The sequence below is a fragment of the Rhinoderma darwinii genome, chromosome 7 (genome assembly GCF_050947455.1).
Source record: "Rhinoderma darwinii isolate aRhiDar2 chromosome 7, aRhiDar2.hap1, whole genome shotgun sequence".
NCBI classification, from domain to species: Eukaryota; Metazoa; Chordata; class Amphibia; order Anura; family Rhinodermatidae; genus Rhinoderma; species Rhinoderma darwinii.
The window spans coordinates 11,546,494-11,572,178 of NC_134693.1; the positions used below are offsets into that span (position 1 = coordinate 11,546,494).

Sequence of the window (25,685 nt, forward strand, 5' to 3'; positions counted from 1 at the left end):
AGGAGTCACTGGGCACATATATTACATTACTTATCCTGTACTGACCCTGAGTTATATCCTGTATTATACTCCAGAGCTGCACTCACTATTCTGCTGGTGGAGTCACTGTGTACATATATTACATTACTTATCCTGTACTGATCCTGAGTTACATCATGTATTATACTCCAGAGCTGCACTCACTATTCTGCTGGTGGAGTCACTGTGTACATACATTACATTACTGATCCTGTACTGATCCTGAGTTACATCCTGTATTATACTCCAGAGCTGCACTCACTATTCTGCTGGTGGAGTCACTGTGTACATATATTACATTACTTATCCTGTACTGATCCTGAGTTACATCATGTATTATACTCCAGAGCTGCACTCACTATTCTGCTGGTGGAGTCACTGTGTACATACATTACATTACTTATCCTGTACTGATCCTGAGTTACATCCTGTATTATACTCCAGAGCTGCACTCACTATTCTGCTGGTGGAGTCACTGTGTACATACATTACATTACTTATCCTGTACTGATCCTGAGTTACATCCTGTATTATACTCCAGAGCTGCACTCACTATTCTGCTGGTGGAGTCACTGTGTACATACATTACATTACTTATCCTGTACTGATCCTGAGTTATATCCTGTATTATACTCCAGAGCTGCACTCACTATTCTGCTGGTGGAGTCAGTGTACATACATTACATTACTTATCCTGTACTGATCCGGAGTTACAGCCTGTATTATACTCCAGAGCTGCACTCACTATTCTGCTGGTAGAGTCACTGTGTACATACATTACATTACTTATCCTGTACTGATCCTGAGTTATATCCTGTATTATACTCCAGAGCTGCACTCACTATTCTGCTGGTGGAGTCAGTGTACATACATTACATTACTTATCCTGTACTGATCCTGAGTTACATCCTGTATAATACTCCAGAGCTGCACTCACTATTCTGCTGGTGGAGTCACTGTGTACATACATTACATTACTTATCCTGTACTGATCCTGAGTTACATCCTGTATTATACTCCAGAGCTGCACTCACTATTCTGCTGGTGGAGTCACTATGTACAAAATAGAAAAGAATTTTCCTTTCATGAACTGCAAACTATGATGTGCCTGGAAAGCTTAAACACTGAAACAACGGAAATACATACAAATATGGCAACCAACTTTACAACAAGCAATGCTAAATTTTATCCCATTGCGTCCAGAACTGAATCAATGGACCACTTTCAATTGACAATAGAAAAAGAATTACAGAAACTTTCAGAAAGCATTCAAAAAAACAAGCATGAATCCAATCTTCCAACACGTCTCAAAAAAGCAATAAAATCTTTAAAAGACAATAAAGAAATTATTATAAAAAACTCTGATAAAGGAGGAAGTATAGTAATAATGGACAAAAACAACTACAAAAAATCAATATTAGATCTATTAGCAGACCAAAACACATACAAATTATTAGAAAAAAATCCAACTGAAAAAATACAACTTAAAATGAAAAACCTACTCATAGAAGGTGTACATAACGGATTTCTTACACAAAAACAAATGGACTACATATACCTAGAACATCCCACTATACCAATAATACATGCTCTACCGAAAATCCACAAAAACACCCTCCCTCCTCCTATGAGACCGATTGTCTCTGGAATAGGATCAGTTCTCGAAAAATTATCAGAATGGCTAGATTGCATATTACAACCACTTGCACAACAAGCACCAGGTTTTTTAAAAGATACTAAAGATGTACTCTCAGCTTTCCAACAAAAAAAGTGGAATAAAAATCTAACATGGCTAACATGTGATGTAGTCTCTCTATATACTGCCATTCCTCACCAAGTCGCACATGATGCACTGAAATATCACTTATATACACACAGTACTCATACTGAAGAATTTCAAAACTACATCCTAGAGATACTCATATTCCTCATGACAAATAACTACTTCCAATTCGATAACAAATTTTACTTACAATTATCTGGTGTGTCAATGGGGGCAAAATTTTCTCCATCCATCGCAAATTTAACAATGTCCTGGTGGGAAGAATCATATATATTTTCAAATAATCCATATGAAAAACAAATAGAATGGTACGGTAGATATATCGACGACCTTCTACTAATCTGGAAAAATGATGCAAATACAATTCCATTATTCATTGATTTCATAAACAATAATAACTATAATCTCCGTTTTACCCATCAACAAAATCAAAATAAAATTACCTTCTTGGATTTAGACCTGACAGGAGAGCCAGGCAATATCATACAAATACAAACCCACCGTAAAATAACCAGTGGCAACACAATACTACATGCTGATAGTAACCATCTAAAACAAACGATTAAATCAATTCCAGTAGGAGAAATGATCCGTGCTAAAAGAAACTGCACCTCTCATACCCAATACATTGAGGAAAAAAAACAAATCAAGAGTAGGCTTCAAGATAGAGGATACCCAAAATGGTCTCTTGAACGGGCAGACAATATTACATCAAAAATTGATAGGAACAAATTACTCACTCAAACCAAAAAATACGTTGAAACAGAACCAAATAAACCTACTCTCGTGCTTCAACAAAGCAATCAATTCCATCAAATCAAAAAAATTGTCAATAACTATCTACCTATATTAATGGAAGATGACACTTTAAGATCATTATTAAAAGATGGATGTAGAATAGTAGCCCGCAAAGCTCCATCAATAGGCAGTGTTTTATCACCATCAGCCTTTCAACCCATAGAACCAATGACCACATGGCTGGAAAACAAAGGATCATATAAGTGTGGTCAACACCCGTGTAAAATATGTTCATACACCTATGTCACAAAAATTTTCTCAAACTCCAATAATTCTGAAACTTTTTCTATACAAAGTTATATCAATTGTAACTCAGAACTAGTAGTATACATCATCGAATGCACAGAATGTAACTTAAAGTATATAGGCTGCACAAGCCGCAAACTAAAAACCCGTATTCTTGAACATTTAAGTTACATAAGAAACTCTAATATCCAAAATATATCAAATGCGGCAAGACACTTCATACTCCATCATAAAAGAACAATAAATTCATTCCGTTGCTATGCAATCGAAAAAATTCATAAATCCAAAAGAGGTGGAAATAGAAAAGAAAAAATGCTACAAAGAGAAGCCTTTTGGATCTTTCGTTTAAAAACCAGAATACCAGAAGGTCTCAATCTAAAAAGAGAGATCATGCATTATTATTAAATTACACCGGTCTGTAAGAAAAAAGAAACAAATTCAGACATAAAATACTGTCCATTGGATATGGATAATTCCATATCTACTACAATATACCATTACAATTGTTATGACAATATGCCATATCCACTTGTCTTTTCTCACAAAAGAACGTTCTATAATGAGAAATCAAAAAATACAAGCAGAATACAAACTGTACTCATTAAGCATAAATATATCACTACCCCAAAATTCCTAATTTAATACGATTTTAACTAGCTATATGTTTCTCCCTGGACACATAAGCCTTTTAACAGCTTAACTATGTATCTTTATTATTTCATCTTCACCACATTTTTGTTTAGTAAAATTTAGTTCTTCTTTTTTCACATCTCTCATTTAACCACCATTCACACATAAGTCTGACTCAATGCGTTATAAACTCCAACAATGTGTTTTTAGACTATGGCTCTCTCATACATCTGCCAATCCTAGAATAGTAACACACTATATGGACACACATATGTCTTAAATGGTTTTACAGACATATAAACTATTCAAAAGATATTTACCATTCCCGGATCATTCAGCTCATCAGCTCATGAACCGGTTAATGTGGAAGGCGGATCCAAGACTGCGGTCCAACATGACATTCCTGAAACGCAATTAATTAATTAAATATACACCTGTGGTCAAACACATTTAAACCCAACACACACAGTCAGACATTCTATCCTAGCCATGAATAAGGACGGAGACACCGTCTGAAACGCGTAGGCTACCTACCATTACTTCTATCATTGCAAAATATTATATATGCTATCGAACCTCTAATTTTTAAACAAGAACAATTAAAACTTGGAAAAAGATTCCTTTTATTTTTACGAATGCTGGATCCAACCTTCCTTCTCTTCTAAGCATACCCTTTTTCGTGAGCCACCACGAGGATCCGTGCATCAGGATTACCCATTACAAATAACCAGATTAACTTCTACAAGGTGAGCTGGAGAAATTCTCCCTATATTACTTGTTTCTATATGCTGGCATCTGTTCTCACGTGCTCACCATACTAAGCCAATTTTGGAACGTATTAAGCACTCCTATTTAACCAACAACGATATGCAATGATTATGAATAAATAATATCCTAATGAAAGAACAACTAATTATAACCATTACCAAAGTTTTTTCTGGCATAGTTTTGTTCACCATTCCCAGGAACGGTGCATTGTTTTTATATCAAGGTTAGTGACCACTGCTCTTCACAAAATTATTTCCATTTATTACTCCAAAAACATCATATTATTGAACGTTTTTTCATTTTTTATAAAAAGAAAAATAAAAGGCGCAGCACAGTGCATGGATCTTCTCTACAATTACTTGTACCAGCGATCAGTGTCCTCTACATAACCCTACCTATTTATTGCTTCCAAAAAGAATATCGCACAACCGAAGGTTTTTTTTCACTTTAAAAGGAAAAATATCGCATTCTTGAACGTAACCATTCACACTGACAAATGATGGAACAAAATTTTTCAATTTCAAGGAGTGAAATGGCAGCAAAAGTGTTTGATAACACTTATACGTCAACAAATTACAACTATACATTGAAGGATACCTTTCAAGAATACGAAAAACTTTTGACAAAAGAAGCAAAAATATGGTGGGACATGACAACGCTGAGCAACTATATATCGAAAAAGATGATACCGAGAGGTCTAAGAATTAAAAAAACACCGACATTTAATTACTCAACAGAGTTCAATGAAACCTGGAACCAAATATTAACTGATTGTTCAATCAAACTGATGCAGCTAATTACAAGGGAAGAAAAAACCAAACTAACAGAACTAGAATTAAGCATAACTGAAACCAAAACCAAATTAAATGCTTTTCCAAGCTCCCCAGAATTTGATAATTTCGAGACACGGATTTCTTCTTTTATTGATAAACTCAATAAATCGATAGCTGAAACCAAGACTAAGAAATTTCAAAGAGACACAAGAGACTACCATGAGAATACAGTTTACAATTGGAACCGCAATGAACATACTAGAAACATCAGACCCATACTGAAACATCAAAATCGATATAAAAGAAGAAATGACTCACAAAATAAAGTCAGCTTCAGCTCAACCGAACAAGATTCTACAGATGGCTTTTCAGAAGAGGAAATCCCCAGACATCAACACCAAACTAATTACAGACATGAAAATACTCATAGGTTTTCAAAAAACGCAGTAGGAGGGGCGGCAGAAAACACCGAAAATATAGACCAGGATCCGAGCCGTCGCCTCCGCTCACGAAAACCCCTGCATCAAACCTGAATGTCATTAACCTATCTTCCATCCCATTGTCGGAAGCACAAACTGAAGTCTTAACGCTAGGTCTGAATTTTGCTCCCAGCAATAACTTCGATCTTTTCCACACTATTATCGATGTCAACAAATTTATAAGAAACCTCACCGTTAAGAAACACTTCCTTCCGAAAGAAATATCCAGTACGGAATCAATAACAATAGAAAGTTCCACAAATATTGAAGCACAACAATTGGAACATACCTATTTGACAGAACGAGAAAATAGAAAAGAATTTTCCTTTCATGAACTGCAAACTATGATGTGCCTGGAAAGCTTAAACACTGAAACAACGGAAATACATACAAATATGGCAACCAACTTTACAACAAGCAATGCTAAATTTTATCCCATTGCGTCCAGAACTGAATCAATGGACCACTTTCAATTGACAATAGAAAAAGAATTACAGAAACTTTCAGAAAGCATTCAAAAAAACAAGCATGAATCCAATCTTCCAACACGTCTCAAAAAAGCAATAAAATCTTTAAAAGACAATAAAGAAATTATTATAAAAAACTCTGATAAAGGAGGAAGTATAGTAATAATGGACAAAAACAACTACAAAAAATCAATATTAGATCTATTAGCAGACCAAAACACATACAAATTATTAGAAAAAAATCCAACTGAAAAAATACAACTTAAAATGAAAAACCTACTCATAGAAGGTGTACATAACGGATTTCTTACACAAAAACAAATGGACTACATATACCTAGAACATCCCACTATACCAATAATACATGCTCTACCGAAAATCCACAAAAACACCCTCCCTCCTCCTATGAGACCGATTGTCTCTGGAATAGGATCAGTTCTCGAAAAATTATCAGAATGGCTAGATTGCATATTACAACCACTTGCACAACAAGCACCAGGTTTTTTAAAAGATACTAAAGATGTACTCTCAGCTTTCCAACAAAAAAAGTGGAATAAAAATCTAACATGGCTAACATGTGATGTAGTCTCTCTATATACTGCCATTCCTCACCAAGTCGCACATGATGCACTGAAATATCACTTATATACACACAGTACTCATACTGAAGAATTTCAAAACTACATCCTAGAGATACTCATATTCCTCATGACAAATAACTACTTCCAATTCGATAACAAATTTTACTTACAATTATCTGGTGTGTCAATGGGGGCAAAATTTTCTCCATCCATCGCAAATTTAACAATGTCCTGGTGGGAAGAATCATATATATTTTCAAATAATCCATATGAAAAACAAATAGAATGGTACGGTAGATATATCGACGACCTTCTACTAATCTGGAAAAATGATGCAAATACAATTCCATTATTCATTGATTTCATAAACAATAATAACTATAATCTCCGTTTTACCCATCAACAAAATCAAAATAAAATTACCTTCTTGGATTTAGACCTGACAGGAGAGCCAGGCAATATCATACAAATACAAACCCACCGTAAAATAACCAGTGGCAACACAATACTACATGCTGATAGTAACCATCTAAAACAAACGATTAAATCAATTCCAGTAGGAGAAATGATCCGTGCTAAAAGAAACTGCACCTCTCATACCCAATACATTGAGGAAAAAAAACAAATCAAGAGTAGGCTTCAAGATAGAGGATACCCAAAATGGTCTCTTGAACGGGCAGACAATATTACATCAAAAATTGATAGGAACAAATTACTCACTCAAACCAAAAAATACGTTGAAACAGAACCAAATAAACCTACTCTCGTGCTTCAACAAAGCAATCAATTCCATCAAATCAAAAAAATTGTCAATAACTATCTACCTATATTAATGGAAGATGACACTTTAAGATCATTATTAAAAGATGGATGTAGAATAGTAGCCCGCAAAGCTCCATCAATAGGCAGTGTTTTATCACCATCAGCCTTTCAACCCATAGAACCAATGACCACATGGCTGGAAAACAAAGGATCATATAAGTGTGGTCAACACCCGTGTAAAATATGTTCATACACCTATGTCACAAAAATTTTCTCAAACTCCAATAATTCTGAAACTTTTTCTATACAAAGTTATATCAATTGTAACTCAGAACTAGTAGTATACATCATCGAATGCACAGAATGTAACTTAAAGTATATAGGCTGCACAAGCCGCAAACTAAAAACCCGTATTCTTGAACATTTAAGTTACATAAGAAACTCTAATATCCAAAATATATCAAATGCGGCAAGACACTTCATACTCCATCATAAAAGAACAATAAATTCATTCCGTTGCTATGCAATCGAAAAAATTCATAAATCCAAAAGAGGTGGAAATAGAAAAGAAAAAATGCTACAAAGAGAAGCCTTTTGGATCTTTCGTTTAAAAACCAGAATACCAGAAGGTCTCAATCTAAAAAGAGAGATCATGCATTATTATTAAATTACACCGGTCTGTAAGAAAAAAGAAACAAATTCAGACATAAAATACTGTCCATTGGATATGGATAATTCCATATCTACTACAATATACCATTACAATTGTTATGACAATATGCCATATCCACTTGTCTTTTCTCACAAAAGAACGTTCTATAATGAGAAATCAAAAAATACAAGCAGAATACAAACTGTACTCATTAAGCATAAATATATCACTACCCCAAAATTCCTAATTTAATACGATTTTAACTAGCTATATGTTTCTCCCTGGACACATAAGCCTTTTAACAGCTTAACTATGTATCTTTATTATTTCATCTTCACCACATTTTTGTTTAGTAAAATTTAGTTCTTCTTTTTTCACATCTCTCATTTAACCACCATTCACACATAAGTCTGACTCAATGCGTTATAAACTCCAACAATGTGTTTTTAGACTATGGCTCTCTCATACATCTGCCAATCCTAGAATAGTAACACACTATATGGACACACATATGTCTTAAATGGTTTTACAGACATATAAACTATTCAAAAGATATTTACCATTCCCGGATCATTCAGCTCATCAGCTCATGAACCGGTTAATGTGGAAGGCGGATCCAAGACTGCGGTCCAACATGACATTCCTGAAACGCAATTAATTAATTAAATATACACCTGTGGTCAAACACATTTAAACCCAACACACACAGTCAGACATTCTATCCTAGCCATGAATAAGGACGGAGACACCGTCTGAAACGCGTAGGCTACCTACCATTACTTCTATCATTGCAAAATATTATATATGCTATCGAACCTCTAATTTTTAAACAAGAACAATTAAAACTTGGAAAAAGATTCCTTTTATTTTTACGAATGCTGGATCCAACCTTCCTTCTCTTCTATACATACATTACATTACTTATCCTGTACTGGTCCTGAGTTACATCCTGTATTATACTCCAGAGCTGTACTCACTGTTCTGCTGGTGGAGTCACTGTGTACATACATTACATTACTTATCCTGTACTGATCCTGAGTTACATCCTGTATTATACTCCAGAGCTGCACTCACTATTCTGCTGGTGGAGTCACTGTGTACATACATTACATTACTTATCCTGTACTGATCCTGAGTTACATCCTGTATTATACTCCAGAGCTGCTCTCACTATTCTGCTGCTGGAGTCACTGTGTACATACATTACATTACTTATCCTGTACTGATCCTGAGTTACATCCTGTATTATACTTCAGAGCTGCACTCACTATTCTGCTGGTGGAGTCACTGTGTACATACATTACATTACTTATCCTGTACTGATCCAGAGTTACATCCTGTATTATACTCCAGAGCTGCACTCACTATTCTGCTGGTGGAGTCACTGTGTACACACATTACATTACTTATCCTGTACTGATCCTGAGTTATATCCTGTATTATACACCAGAGCTGCACTCACTATTCTGCTGGTGGAGTCACTGTGTACATACATTACATTACATTACTTATCCTGTACTGATCCTGAGTTACATCCTGTATTATACTCCAGAGCTGCACTCACTATTCTGCTGGTTGAGTCACTGTGTACATACATTACATTACTTATCCTGTACTGATCCTGAGTTATATCCTGTATTATACTCCAGAGCTGCACTCACTATTCTGCTGGTGGAGTCACTGTGTACATACATTACATTACTTATCCTGTACTGATCCTGAGTTACATCCTGTATTATACTCCAGAGCTGCACTCACTATTCTGCTGGAGGAGTCACAGTCACTGTGTACATACATTACATTACTTATCCTGTACTGATCCTGAGTTATATCCTGTATTATACTCCAGAGCTGCACTCACTATTCTGCTGGTGGAGTCACTGTACATACATTACTTATCCTGTACTGATCCTGAGTTACAGCCTGTATTATACTCCAGAGCTGCACTCACTATTCTGCTGGTAGAGTCACTGTGTACATACATTACATTACTTATCCTGTACTGATCCTGAGTTACATCCTGTATTATACTCCAGAGCTGCACTCACTATTCTGCTGGTGGAGTCACTGTGTACATACATGACATTACTTATCCTGTACTGATCCTGCATTATATCCTGTATTATACTCCAGAGCTGCACTCACTATTCTGCTGGTGGAGTCACTGTGTACATACATTATATTACTTATCCTGTACTGATCCTGAGTTACATCATGTATTATACTACAGAGCTGCACTCACTATTCTGCTGGTGGAGTCACTGTGTACATACATTATATTACTTATCCTGTACTGATCCTGAGTTACATCCTGTATTATACTCCAGAGCTGCACTCACTATTCTGCTAGTGGAGTCACTGTGTACATACATGACATTACTTATCCTGTACTGATCCTGAGTTACATCCTGTATTATACTTCAGAGCTGCACTCACTATTCTGCTAGTGGAGTCACTGTGTACATACATGACATTACTTATCCTGTACTGATCCTGAGTTACATCCTGTATTATACTCCAGAGGTGCACTCACTATTCTGCTGGTGTAGTCACTGTACATACATTACATTACTTATCCTGTACTGATCCTGAGTTACAGCCTGTATTATACTCCAGAGCTGCACTCACTATTCTGCTGGTAGAGTCACTGTGTATATACATTACATTACTTATCCTGTACTGATCCTGAGTTACATCCTGTATTATACTCCAGAGCCGCACTCACTATTCTGCTGGTGTAGTCACTGTACATACATTACTTATCCTGTACTGATCCTGAGTTACAGCCTGTATTATACTCCAGAGCTGCACTCACTATTCTGCTGGTAGAATCACTGTGTACATACATTACATTACTTATCCTGTACTGATCCTGAGTTACATCCTGTATTATACTCCAGAGCTGCACTCACTATTCTGCTGGTGGAGTCACTGTGTACATACATGACATTACTTATCCTGTCACAGATCCTGAGATACATCCTGTATTAAACTCCAGAGCTGCACTCACTATTCTGTTGGTGGAGTCACTGTGTACATACATTACATTACTTATCCTGTACTGATCCTGAGTTACATCCTGTATTATACTCCAGAGCTGCACTCACTATTCTGCTGGTGGAGTCACTGTGTACATACATTACATTACATTACTTATCCTGTACTGATCCTGAGTTACATCCTGTATTATACTCCAGAGCTGCACTCACTATTCTGCTGGTTGAGTCACTGTGTACATACATTACATTACTTATCCTGTACTGATCCTGAGTTATATCCTGTATTATACTCCAGAGCTGCACTCACTATTCTGCTGGTGGAGTCACTGTGTACATACATTACATTACTTATCCTGTACTGATCCTGAGTTACATCCTGTATTATACTCCAGAGCTGCACTCACTATTCTGCTGGTGGAGTCACTGTACATACATTACTTACCCAGTACTGATCCTGAGTTACATCCTGTATTATACTCCAGAGCTGCACTCACTATTCTGCTGGTGGAGTCATTGTGTACATACATTACATTACTTATCCTGCGCTGATCCTGTGTTACATCCTGTATTATACTCCAGAGCTGCACTCACTATTCTGCTGGTGGAGTCACTGTGTACATACATTACATTACTTATCCTGTACTGATCCTGAGTTACATCCTGTATTATACCCCAGAGCTGCACTCACTATTCTGCTGGTGGAGTCACTGTGTACATACATTACATTACTTATCCTGTACTGATCCTGAGTTACATCCTGTATTATACTCCAGAGCTGCACTCACTATTCTGCTGGTGGAGTCATTGTGTACATACATTACATTACTTATCCTGTACTGATCCTGAGTTACATGCTGTATTATACTCCAGAGCTGCACTCACTATTCTCCTGGTGGAGTCACTGTGTACATACATTACATTACTTATCCTGCATTGTTCCTGAGTTATATCCTGTATTATACTCCAGAGCTGCACTCGCTATTCTGCTGGTGAAGTCACTGTGTACATACATTACATTACTTATCCTGTACTGATCCTGAGTTACATCCTGTATTATACTCCCGAGCTGCACTCACTATTCTGCTGGTGGAGTCACTGTGTACATACATTACATTACTTATCCTGTACTGATCCTGAGTTACATCATGTATTATACTACAGAGCTGCACTCACTATTCTGCTGGTGGAGTCACTGTGTACATACATTACATTACTTATCCTGTACTGATCCTGCGTTATATCCTGTATTATACTCCAGAGCTGCACTCACTATTCTGCTGGTGGAGTCACTGTGTACATACATTATATTACTTATCCTGTACTGATCCTGAGTTACATCATGTATTATACTACAGAGCTGCACTCACTATTCTGCTGGTGGAGTCACTGTGTACATACATTATATTACTTATCCTGTACTGATCCTGAGTTACATCCTGTATTATACTCCAGAGCTGCACTCACTATTCTGCTAGTGGAGTCACTGTGTACATACATGACATTACTTATCCCGTACTGATCCTGAGTTACATCCTGTATTATACTTCAGAGCTGCACTCACTATTCTGCTAGTGGAGTCACTGTGTACATACATTACATTACTTATCCTGTACTGATCCTGAGTTACATCCTGTATTATACTCCAGAGCTGCACTCACTATTCTGCTGGTGTAGTCACTGTACATACATTACTTATCCTGTACTGATCCTGAGTTACAGCCTGTATTATACTCCAGAGCTGCACTCACTATTCTGCTGGTAGAGTCACTGTGTACATACATTACATTACTTATCCTGTACTGATCCTGAGTTACATCCTGTATTATACTCCAGAGTTGCACTCACTATTCTGCTGGTGGAGTCACTGTGTACATACATTACATTACTTATCCTGTACTGATCCTGAGTTACATCCTGTATTATACTCCAGAGTTGCACTCACTATTCTGCTGGTGGAGTCACTGTGTACATACATTACATTACTTATCCTGTACTGATCCTGAGTTACATCCTGTATTATACTCCAGAGCTGTACTCACTATTCTGCTGGTGGAGTCACTGTGTACATACATTACATTACTTATCCTGTACTGATGCTGAGTTACATCCTGTATTATACTCCAGAGCTGCACTCACTATTCTGCTGGTGGAGTCACTGTGTACATACATGACATTACTTATCCTGTCACAGATCCTGAGATACATCCTGTATTAAACTCCAGAGCTGCACTCACTATTCTGTTGGTGGAGTCACTGTGTACATACATTACATTACTTATCCTGTACTGATCCTGAGTTACATCCTGTATTATACTCCAGAGCTGCACTCACTATTCTGCTGGTGTAGTCACTGTACATACATTACTTATCCTGTACTGATCCTGAGTTACAGCCTGTATTATACTCCAGAGCTGCACTCACTATTCTGCTGTTGGAGTCACTGTGTACATACATTACATTACTTATCCTGTACTGATCCTGAGTTACAGCCTGTATTATACTCCAGAGCTGCACTCACTATTCTGCTGGTGGAGTCACTGTGTACATACATTACATTACATTACTTATCCTGTACTGATCCTGAGTTACATCCTGTATTATACTCCAGAGCTGCACTCACTATTCTGCTGGTTGAGTCACTGTGTACATACATTACATTACTGATCCTGAGTTATATCCTGTATTATACTCCAGAGCTGCACTCACTATTCTGCTGGTGGAGTCACTGTGTACATACATTACATTACTTATCCTGCATTGTTCCTGAGTTATATCCTGTATTATACTCCAGAGCTGCACTCGCTATTCTGCTGGTGAAGTCACTGTGTACATACATTACTTATCCTGTATTGATCCTGAGTTACATCATGTATTATACTCCAGAGCTGCACTCACTATTCTGCTGGTGGAGTCACTGTGTACATACATTACATTACTTATCCTGTACTGATCCTGAGTTATATCCTGTATTATACTCCAGAGCTGCACTCACTATTCTGCTGGTGGAGTCACTGTGTACATACATTACATTACTTATCCTGCATTGTTCCTGAGTTATATCCTGTATTATACTCCAGAGCTGCACTCGCTATTCTGCTGGTGGAGTCACTGTGTACATACATTACTTATCCTGTACTGATCCTGAGTTACATCCTGTATTATACTCCAGAGCTGCACTCACTATTCTCCTGGTGGAGTCACTGTGTACATACATGACATTACTTATGTTTCTAGTACTGCTGTGTATGGCCACTTCCACATCTTGCACTGTAGTTGTCACCCAGCTTTCCTGACTATCTTCCTTGTTGCGATATAAGGACTGGCCGGGTATCACTCGTCAGATTAACCATCTTGCAGTTCGGGGAAAGCTGGATGGGGCTGTAATGGCAGCGATATTGATTATCACCCAACTCTCCCAGATCTGCAATTCCGGGATCTATTTTTCCTTCCTCAGTTCCTTATAGATAATGATAATATTAGTTTCTCCACGGCGCGCCGCTTTTTGGAGTATTGTAGATTATTTACAAATTTTAGGGTGCGCTTTCAAAAGTGCCCGTTAGTAGTCGCTGCCGGTGACATCTCCTCCCTATAATGCGGCTGTAATAGAAAGTGTCAGACGAGTGCGGCGCGGCCATTAGAGATGGACTTCTCCCTCCATGAGCGCTACTTGAAAAAAACAAAAAAAACACAAATTCCTTTCTATCTTAGGATCAAATGAGTTCCCGAGGTGACGCTGGGTTTGGCTATCTGTGACTCTGATGGAGAAGTAGTCGTTTCAATGTGCTCGAAGATATTAGAGGTTGTAAGACCAACGACACCATAAAATGACCGTATCGCTAGTGTTGTATCCTGCGGGTCCTGGGATCATGGGGGTGATCTCTTTATATCAGAAGATCTTCACTGCCTTGTCTATGGCTGATGGGTCTCAGGCTTGTCAGACATCGCCCCCTAAAGGCCACTCATGAAGCACCAGGTCTAGGGCTGTATTGATAATGCTGAGACTCGGATGATGGAATGGAACCACTCGTGTATTATACAGTGCGTAACAGTGGTGGGATTGTACAGCCCCTTTTTAAAGGCCCTGGGTTTACCCCCCTATAGGCAATACAGCCATATGCAGCACTGTAGTATTGTGGGGTCCTACATTGTAAACCGTGGGCGGCAGGGACAGCAATTCCTGGCATCGGATTAAAGGGCAATGGACGTCCAACTCCGAGATGTTAATATCTTACATTTATACTAGGGACTGTGACTGTACTCTAAAGTCATTATATTGCATTGGTTTCAATGAGAGCCCTATAAATAAGGGTTTGCTTTCTTTCCAGAAACAGCGCCACTCTTGTCCATGGGTTGTATCTGGTATTGCAGCATTCAAGTGAATGAGTTTGAGACAAAACCCATTGACGAGAGTGACGCTGTTTCTGGAAAGAAAGCAAACCCTTTTTTATATTCCTAGATAACCCCTTCAACTCTGAGATGAAAAAAAATATCTTTGCGTTAACATATAGGTAGACTTCCCCAGCCCGTCATTCTAGCTGGGACCCATTTGACGGCCCCCAGTGTGTTCTTTGGATGGTTGTTCGGTTATGAACGAATACTCTGTTATATTCCTTGCAAAATCTTTATCTTTGTACAATCTTTATACTCCAGTCACATCCAGAGCTGCATTCAAAAAGCAGCAGTACCGTACCTGTCATAAACACTACAGCCCCCACAGTGTACTATAACAGAGCATGCTTTGTACAGGTGCTGAACAAGCAGGGAACTGCCAAAAGATGTGAGGGGGATCAGCTAAGTTTTTATTGCAGCTCTGGATGTGACTGGAGGAAAATACATGATTTTTTTAATGTCATGTTGTTTTGTGTTTTTGTTAATAACCTCTCCTTTACATTCAGTAGTAGACAGGCTGGTCTCCGATGTCATTGGCTGCGGGCTTTATCATTGTGCCAGGCCTCGAGCTCTATAGTAACGCTGTGTCTGTCATTTGTAGGATGTCAGGCCTGTACGGAAGCACAGCATCACTTTCCAATAAACGACATACAGCCGATGAGCGAGCCGAAATCCAGAAGCTCCAGCCCAATGACCAGGAGTCTTTTTACACGTCTTGCCGAGCCGCGTACCTGACCGTCTTCAAGAGCAGCCTGGAAAACATCACGGAGCGCCGGCAGCTGAGTCTAGGTATCAACGCTACGGGGCAGAGATTCACACGTTGATGCAGTAAAATGCGCCAGATTTATTAAAAGGTCCACGCTGCTTAATAAATTTGGCCCATCTTGGATTCTCCTAAAGACAGAAAACGGAATCTATGCCCGCTACGATCAGACGTAGATTTGCGCCAATTTCTGTCTTTAGTAATAATAAATCTGTCGGAAAGCTGCAGGCTACACCCCTCCTGGTTGAACCACTTTTGGCTACTCTTTTGAAAAGTGCCGAGAAAAGTCGCAAATTTTAGCGCAAATATGGTGTGCTCCAAAATTGATAAAAAATGTTACATTACAAAACTGGCGCCAATCTCTTAAATTTCCCCATTTGTGTCAGTTTGATGTTTAGGCTGCATTCACATGTGACGTATTTTGTTGCGGTTTTATTGTATCAAACATCACGGGGAAACAGCAAAAGTGCGGCAAAATGTCACGTTTCTGCTCAAAACGGCGGCTTTTTGCCACAATAAACTGTTTTTTTTTTTATCACACTGTCTGAATAGGCCCTTAACGGGACATCTCCATCCTACATTTGGACAACATGCGTTTTCTAGGGTCTAGTCATACGGTGCTGTCAAATTATGGAAACATCGCAGCGGTTTTACCGCAGCTCTCAAAAACCGCTGCATTTTTTTGTGATCATTACGGTAACGAACCCGAGATTTGACCGCACCGTGCGACCGTGCCCTTGAGGTTCGCCGCTGACTTTTAAATACCACCACACGTCCTATCGGTGGCATTTATGAAGCTATTTTAACCCTTTATTGAAGGAAAAACGGCATCAGTAAAAACTGCACGGGAAAAATTGACATGCAGCGCGCCAAACGCGATTTCCAATGAATCCAATGAATGACGACGCTTATTGTTCTCGCGGCGGCGGCGCCTGCAGAACCGTACGGCACAATGCAGCAGATTGGAGCCGGCGCGGCGGGGGTTAAACTCTGCCGTTCCGCTATGTTGATAGAGAGATAAATCCTGATGACATGTTGGATTTTTTCGGTCGTGATATCCTAATTACGCCACGGCTAGTTTAACAGGCGGTCACATTCAGCAGATGTGCTTAGCCTAATGAAGGCTTTCAACATTATGGCAAAAGATTTTTTTTCCCCAGCAGCTAATGGCAGGTTTCTCATAATCCAGTTTCAAAAATAGTAGAGCTGAGAACAAATGTTATCTCCTTTCGGCTTGTTATGTCTTTCATCTCCTTCCACGAGCCACTTAAGCAATTGACCAATTATTATTCTACGAGCGCCGGTGTCAAGGTCGCAGAGAACAGGCCGTCAGAATACCAAATATTTCCCGTCATTAAATGATGATTAAACCTTTCTCGCCCGCAGCGTTGCCAGCATCCAAAGCCTAAGGGGTTAACTGTCCCAGGATCTGAAACATGTTCCCAGGAGATAAATGGGCAGGAATGAAAATAATTTTCCCGCAGTCTAATTCACAGGCTATAATGTTACGGCACGCCGGTCACGTGACCAAATGCATTTCAAGGAGCTGTGACCTTAATATGGGTTTCCCCAAGTGTGAGAGCCGCGACCTTCCATAGTTGACAAAAGTTAGAATTCCTTGGTGTTATGTTACCCGTTTGCATCTAGGGGGCGCTGCTGAGTTTGTTAAACACACGGCGGCTCACGTTTTTATTAAAGGGGTTTTACCTTTACAGAAATTGGAAATGCTATAAATGTCTTACGGGGTCTGACCTCGGGTCTCCAGCGATCCTGAGAACAGGGGTGCCCGGTTTCCTGTTTTTGGCGTGCGCGGTCACTCTCCACTATAGTATTTCTGTACGCGTGGTCACCGTTCTGGCAGGAATGGGGGTATTGGGAACCCTTTTTCTCTGAATCCTTTTTTCAACAGTTGGACCCTCATCCCATGGTTGGAAAAGGGAAATCTTCTTTAAGACCGGGTTCCCATGGATCGGATACATTGCACAGCGTATCCGACCTGGAACCTGCAGTACATTCTGTCCGAAAAATGTTTTTTTTGGACGGATTTTCTGCTGTGGAAAGCAGCGGTAAAAAACACTCATACTGTTATAATGGCGACGCGTCCCTCCTGTGCAGTCCGCTTCGGCCTCCCTGGATGACGCTGCAGCCCCATGTGACTGGTGCAGCCTGTGATTGGCTGCAGCAGTTACATGGGATTTAATGTCCTCCCAGGGGGTTGGATTAGACGAAGAAACACAGACTTCTGGGTACGTATGTTTTTTTGTTTTTTTTTCCGTAGTTGCGATGTTTGCGTCGTAATCGCCGAACAAGTGGCAACACTTGGCTTTCTGTTGCGGGTTTTGCATCCCCATTGAATTCAATAGGGAAAACCGGCAGCAGAAAATCAATGAAAACGCAGCATAAATTGACATGGAATTTAATTCTGCACAGCAGGTCCATTAATTTACGTTTATGCGGCGGTTTTTTTCCCCCTGTAGTGAGGTGGAGCGGTGGTCGAGCACGCACGCTGTCGCTCAATTCAAAGTCTTAGAGAAAGATGGAAACAGCCGAGTACAGAGTTCGGCTGTTACCGTCCGTCCCATAGGCATTGAATGGAGCAGCGGGCACATGCTCGACCACCGCCCCATACAAGCTACTAATCACTACACAGGGTGCTGTACGGAGGATCTGGGGGTTCGGGACCCCATTCTTGCAATCGGTGAAGATCCCAGCGATCGGACAATTATCACCTATTCTATAGATGATTATGGCACAACCCCTTTAAACCCACTGCTATTCCTTTCCAATAAAATGTATAAAATGTTATTAAAAAAATATAAATAAAATAACAAAAAATATATCGCAATTGACATACATATAATTGGTATTCCCATCAATGAATCTGACAACGTTTTATTTCTTACTTGCTGCAGTTCTCCAGCGGGCCGGACGAAACCCGTCTAACGGGACCCTCAGCCGATACTGGACCGCCAAGACCAAGGAACTGAACTTTGATGATTTCTGTGCCATTGTGAAAAAAGAGAAACCCGCTGCAAAAGCCGAACTTCTGAAAGCCTTCCGGAAGCTGGACCCGACTAACAAAGGATATATCCTGCATGACGACTTCACCAAGATCTTCACCACAGTATGTGCCCCCGACCCTCCTATACAGATGACTCCGAATTCTCATAGATACCAGCAGAAGTATATTCTATCTATCTATCTATCTATCTATCTATCTATCTATCTATCTATCTATCTATCTATCTATCTATCTATCTATCTATCTATCTATCTATCTATCTATCTATCTATCTATCTATCTATCTATCATCTATCTATCTAATATCTATCTATCTATCTCATATCTATCTATCTATCTATCTATCTATCTATCTATCTATCTATCTATCTATCTATCTATCTATCTATCTATCTATCTATCTATCTATCTATCTATCTATCTATCTATCTATCTATCTATCTCATATCTATCTATCTATCTATCTATCTCATATCTATCTATCTCATATCTATCTATCTATCTCATATCTATCTATCTATCTATCTCATATCTATCTATCTATCTATCTATCTATCTATCTATCTATCTATCTATCTATCTCATATCTATCTATCTATCTATCTCATATCTATCTATCTATCTCATATCTATCTATCTATCTATCTATCTATCTATCTATCTATCTATCTATCTATCTATCTATCTATCTCATATCTATCTATCTATCTATCTATCTATCTATCTATCTATCTATCTATCTATCTATCTATCTATCTATCTATCTATCTATCTATCTATCTATCTATCTCATATCTATCTATCTATCTATCTATCTATCCAGTGGCGGACACAGACTGCAAAAGGCCCCTGTGCAGATAATGTGCCAGGGCCCCCCCGCCCCCCCCCCCAATACCGACAAAGTTACCTAAACATATATATGCATATAAAAATAAACCTTACTAATAAAAATTATGAAGGAAGATTTATATTGTACATTTTATTACCAGTTTAGAACACAAGTAACACATTTTTTTCCGGGTTAAATTCTTATCTAAACTAAGTCCCTAAATGTGGGCAAAGAAAATGAAAAACCTATACTCACCTCCTCCGGCGCCTCCGTTCCCCCTCCGCAGCCCCTATCCCTTTCTGTGTTTACAAAGCTGCTGTGGTGACGCGCGGTCGATGGCACATGACCGCTGCAGCCAATCAATGCCCTCAACAGCGATTTGCTGTGGAACTACTGTCCTCAGCAGCACACCAATGAGGAGTTATTGGCAGCAGCGGTCACGTGCCATCGGCAGCGCGTCACCAGTGCAGCCTTGTACACTTGTAACACAGACCGAGACAGGAGGATGGGGGCTGCGGCGGGTGAACGGAGGCGAGGGAGGAGGTGAGTATAGTTTTTTTATTTTCTTTGCCCACATTTAGAGACTTAGGTTAAATTGAATCATTGAATATAACACAAAGCACTCATGCAACTGAGATGCAATAATTTAGATGATCTTATCATGCTTAGCTTACTGCACTGTTACCTATCAAGCAGGACTGAATCTCAAGATATCTACAGAGGGGGCTGTATGGCGTTATCTACAGGGGGGACTGTATGGCGCTATCAACAGAGGGGGCTGTATGGCGTTATCTACAGGGGGGACTGTATGGCGCTATCTACAGAGGGGTCTGTATGGCGCTATCTACAGGGGGGTCTGTATGGCGCTATCTACAGGGGGGACTGTATGGCGCTATCTACAGGGGGGACTGTATGGCGCTATCTACAGGGGGGACTGTATGGCGCTATCTACAGGGGGGACTGTATGGCGCTATCTACAGGGGGGACTGTATGGCGCTATCTACAGAGGGGGCTGTATGGCGTTATCTACAGGGGGGCTGTATGGCGTTATCTACAGGGGGCTGTATGGTGTTATCTACAGGGGGGACTTTATGGCGTTATCTACAGTGGGGTCTGTATGGCGTTATCTACAGGGGTTCTGTATGGCGTTCCCTACAGGGGGGGTCTGTAGGGAAAGTCATACAGCCCCCCCCTGTAGGGAACGCCATACAGACCCCCCTTTAGGGAACGCCATACAGACCCCCCTGTAGGGAACGCTATACAGCCCCCCCTGTAGGGAACGCTATACAGCCCCCCCTGTAGGGAACGCCTTACAGCCCCCCCCTGTAGGGAACGCTATACAGCCCCCCCCCTGTAGGGAACGCCATACACCCCCAATCACTCAAAAAAATGCGACCTACAGTGTGAAAAGACAAAAGACATGTATCCCCTATCCACAGGATAGGGGATACATGTGTGATCGCTGGCATTGATAGGGAGAGCGGGGGACCGAAAGTCCCCCGAAGTTCTCCATCACTCACCTCTGACTTCCGGTGTCTGCGCAGCTCAAGTGTGACCGGCGCTCCATTCATTTCTACGGAGCTGCCGACACAGACCCCGGAAGTCCGAGGTTTGTGATGGAGAACTTCAGGGGACTTTCGGTCCCCCGTTCTCCCTATCAATGCCAGCGATCACACACGTATCCCCTATCCTGTGGATAGGGGATACATGTCTTATGTTTAATGGCAGAGCGGGGAGATACTCCCTGCTCTGCCGTAGTGTTCCGTGGCATCGCGCTGTAGCAGCCATAGCGGCAGCTAGCGGAGATTCCGGCCAAGGTGGGGGCCCGTGCCGGCAGGTGACGCGGGCCCCCTCATGCCGCGGCCCCGTAGCAGCCGCTACGGCTGCTATAGCAGTAGTTACGCCCCTGTGTTAGGGGGAGTTCACACTGAGGTTTTTTTCGCGAAAAACGTCAGAAAGTGCCTCCCATTGAAATCCATGAAATTTTTCCTGCGAGCAGTAAAAACCGCATGCGGGAAAAAGAAGCGCAATGCCCTTTCTTCGGGCGTTTCTGTCTCTGACTTCCCATTGACAACAATGGCAGGCAGAAAATGCGTTTTTTGCTGCGTTTCCCTGCCCACGGCCCGATGGCCGAAAAACGCCACAAAAAAACGCAATGAAAAACGCGGGAAGTGTTCTACCGGCAGGTCAAAATATGCCTCAAAATTCCGGAAGGAATTATGAGGCAGATTTTTCTACATAAAAACTTCTCCCTTCTGACATGAACTTTTTAACTTCATCTACCTGTCCTCTGCAGTCTGCACGTCCTCCACTCGTCCTGTGTCTGTCCTCCGCTCATCCTATGAGTTCTCCGGCAGTCCTGACTGTACTGTCCAGCCGCCCGAAGTCTTACGTCGCACCGCCCCCTGTCCTCTCCCCTGCCTGAGCGCTCCTCCTACCACCAGCATCGCCGTCCTGTCCTATTCATCTGTGCCAGATTGGCAGTGCAGTGTAGCGGCTATCACCGGGCCCGGGCACCCGCCCCCTCCCTCCCGATTGGTAGTGCAGTGTGGCGGCTATCACCGGGCCCCCGCCCCCTCCCTCCCCTCATGCCTAGTGTTGTGATGCTACTAGGCATGAGGGGGCCCGTGCCGCCAGGCCTGGTACATAAAATGTAATGTGCCTGTCAGGGCGACACGGGCCCCCCCATGCCGCGGGCCCCGTAGCAGCTGCTACGGCTGCTACTGTGGTAGTTACGCCACTGAACGGGCCCCCTTCCCACGCGGGGCCCTTGTGCAGCTGCACCGGCTGCACATGCGGTATGTCCGCCCCTGTATCTATCTATCTATCTATCTCATATCTATCTATCTATCTATCTCATATCTATCTATCTCATATCTATCTATCTATCTATCTATCTATCTATCTATCTATCTATCTATCTATCTTATACTCTATTACAGCATACTAAAGATATCTCCAAGGCAGAATGCTTGTGGCGTTTGATGATTCGCATCTGTGTTTATATTTATATCTTTTTCATCCACCAGGAAGAATTGTCAGGTTAATTTTAAAGCATCAAACATTTATAAATGCTGACAGTATTTTAGATGAATATTTATTGTTCTTTTCTATATTTGACTATGCCAAGATGTAAAACCTCCGTTATTGTTTACAGAAAGGAGAGAAGATGTCTCAGGAGGAGGTGAGCGCCGTTCTTCGTCTGGCTGACGTAAACAGCGGCGGAAGACTAGACTATAATAAGGTAAATCACAGGGGGCAGATTTACTATTCAAAGTGCGTTAGAATTCTGGCATATACGCTGCGCGACGCGTTTATTAACCGTTGTAGGCACTTACGCTGTCTAAGGCCCTGCTCACACAGGAATAAATCTGCCTCAGAATTCCTTCAGGGGTTTTTTGCCCGCGGCCATTGAAGCTAATGCAAGGACTGCGTGCAAAAAATTCAGCGAAAAACGCTCAGAAACGAGCGCCGCAGGTTTTTTCTGCCTCCCATTGATTCAATGGGAGGTCAGAGGCGGACATGCTGCTTTCTTTTCCCCGCGAGCAGCCAAAAGAAAGAAACACCTCTGCCTCCCATTGAAATGAATGGACGGCGATTTCGGCTGATTTTTGGCACTGATTCCGATGCGGTTTCCGATTCAAAATCAGCGCCAAAAAACTCAGTGTAAACTGACCCTAATACATAGACAGTATTAGTAATTCTGGCCCCAGAATTCCTTTTTATACCACAACATGTCGGGTTTTTTAACCTATTTCATATGAAAACAACAAAAAAAAAAATCAAAATGTAATTAACTCCTTAAGGGCGGTGCCAATTTTGGCCTTAAAGGGGCTGTCTAGAATTTAAAAAACTTTGCTATGAGCAGGAAAATTTATAAAAAAAACAATACTCACCTATTCAATCCCCCGCCACTACAGTGCCACTGCCCCTCCCCCCAGTGTTTGTTTACTTGTCTTGCAGTGATGATGTGCCGTTCCTGCATGTGACCACCGCAGCCAATTACTGGACTCCGAGGTCTTGTGCCGTACATGATATCATCACCTCTGAGGCCAGTCATTGGCTGCAGCGGTCATGTGCGCGAACGGCACATCATTACTGCAGGGAAGTCAACAAGAACGGCGGTGTGAGGTCTGATGGGCACAGGACTAAGGGAGTCTGGCTGTCAAATACAATCACGCACCCACTCTTGATCACGCGGGCACAGCTTTTGTGCCCTCACGATTACCATTATTGACATGAATGGCATTGTGCGGGAATTACATCCAGCTGATGATGTACATGCATGGGAGTGGATGTTAAGGGGTTAATATCATTAGGAAAAGACCAAAAACAAAGCTAGTAGATTAAAAAAAAAAAAAAAAAAGTTCACTATTTTATGTAAGTACTTGACTTTTTCTCTTCGGTCAAGCTGTTAAAAAATTCCAGTTGATGTGATACTTCAGCACTAGCCAAATTTGCTGTTCTGGTCTCTAGGAAAGCTGGGTGACAATCCCTGTGAGAGGCAGTGGCCGCCATATTGGTTGTCATCCAGGGTTACAGGAAACAGAATGCTCTTTGAAGGTACATAAAACATAAAATCTGCCTTATCTCCATCTACTGTGCAGGTAAATGTAGTCTATTGTTCCCTGTTATCAGCCGCTGCCGATCACAGCATTCATAGGCATGATCAATATATGCAGTGTTTGTTTATAACGATTTTATATCTTTTTTGTACAGTTCTGTAACGCTTTCTTCAGCACCTGCGACCAATGCGCCAAGACGGCAATCGAGAAAATGGAAACTAATAGCCGAGCCAAACGTCAGCAGTTTGGGAGCCAGATTGAAACATCTCCCGAGCGTTCTGCGTCTCCTCGGAACCAGAGGTTTAGTGAAGGGGACACAACACCGCGGAAAGGTGCGTACAGGATTAAATTAACACTTAACCCGAGGTCCAGGCTGATTTTGGCCATCAGTGACATGAAGGTTTTTTTTTTATTTGACCTCATTGCATTCATAACTTTTTATTTTTTTGGTCGACGTCGCTGCACAACACCTTGTTTTTGTAGGTCAAATTTTATTTTATGTACATGCCATTTTTTTGGTACCTAAACATTAGAGTTTAATTTAGTATGGGAAAAGCGCAGATACAGCTTTAATTCTTATTTTAATATTTTATTTATTTTTTTTACACCGTCTGCCAATCATCATTAACCCCTTAGTGATCAGCCCATTTTAGGCCCTAATGACCACGCTATTTTATTCATTTTTCTATAGTCGCATTCCAAGAGCTATAACTTTTTTTTATTTTTTCGTCTACATAGCTGTATGAGGACTTGTTTTTTGCGGGATTAGTTGTACTTTTTAATAGCACCATTTTTGGGTACAGAAAATGTTTTTATTAACTTTTATTAACTTTTTTTGGGGGGATTATAAAAAAACCTGAAATTCCGCCATTGTTCTATGCATTTTTAAATTGACGCCGTTCACTGTGCGACGTAAATAACACGTTACCTTTATTCTATGGGTCGGTACGATTACGGCGATACCACATATGTAGAGGTTTTTTTATGTTTTACGACTTTTGCACGATCAAAACACTTTTGAACTAAAATTATTTGTTTTTGCCTCGTCGCTTTCCAAGAGCCGTAACTTTTTTATTTTTCCATCAATGTAGTGATTTTTTTTACTTGTTTTCTGCGGGACGAGACGTAGTTGTGATTGGTACTGTTTTGGGGTGCATGGGA

The 25,685-nt window shown here is 40.6% G+C and overlaps 1 protein-coding gene across 3 annotated transcripts in view; it reads left to right on the top strand.

Annotated features, from left to right (window-relative positions):
- Positions 1-25,685, top strand: part of EFCAB7 (EF-hand calcium binding domain 7) — a 52,018-nt gene that overhangs the window by 644 nt on the left and 25,689 nt on the right. For 2 of the 3 annotated variants that reach the window (XM_075832755.1, XM_075832757.1), the window contains exons 2-5: positions 15,947-16,134; positions 19,021-19,232; positions 23,117-23,203; positions 24,679-24,856. In XM_075832755.1, the coding sequence (XP_075688870.1) occupies positions 15,948-16,134; positions 19,021-19,232; positions 23,117-23,203; positions 24,679-24,856 (664 nt within the window). In that variant the 5' untranslated portion in view covers position 15,947. Of the gene's footprint in view, positions 1-14,593; positions 14,756-15,946; positions 16,135-19,020; positions 19,233-23,116; positions 23,204-24,678; positions 24,857-25,685 lie in introns of those variants that run through there. The other variant, XM_075832756.1, reaches the window with a different exon arrangement.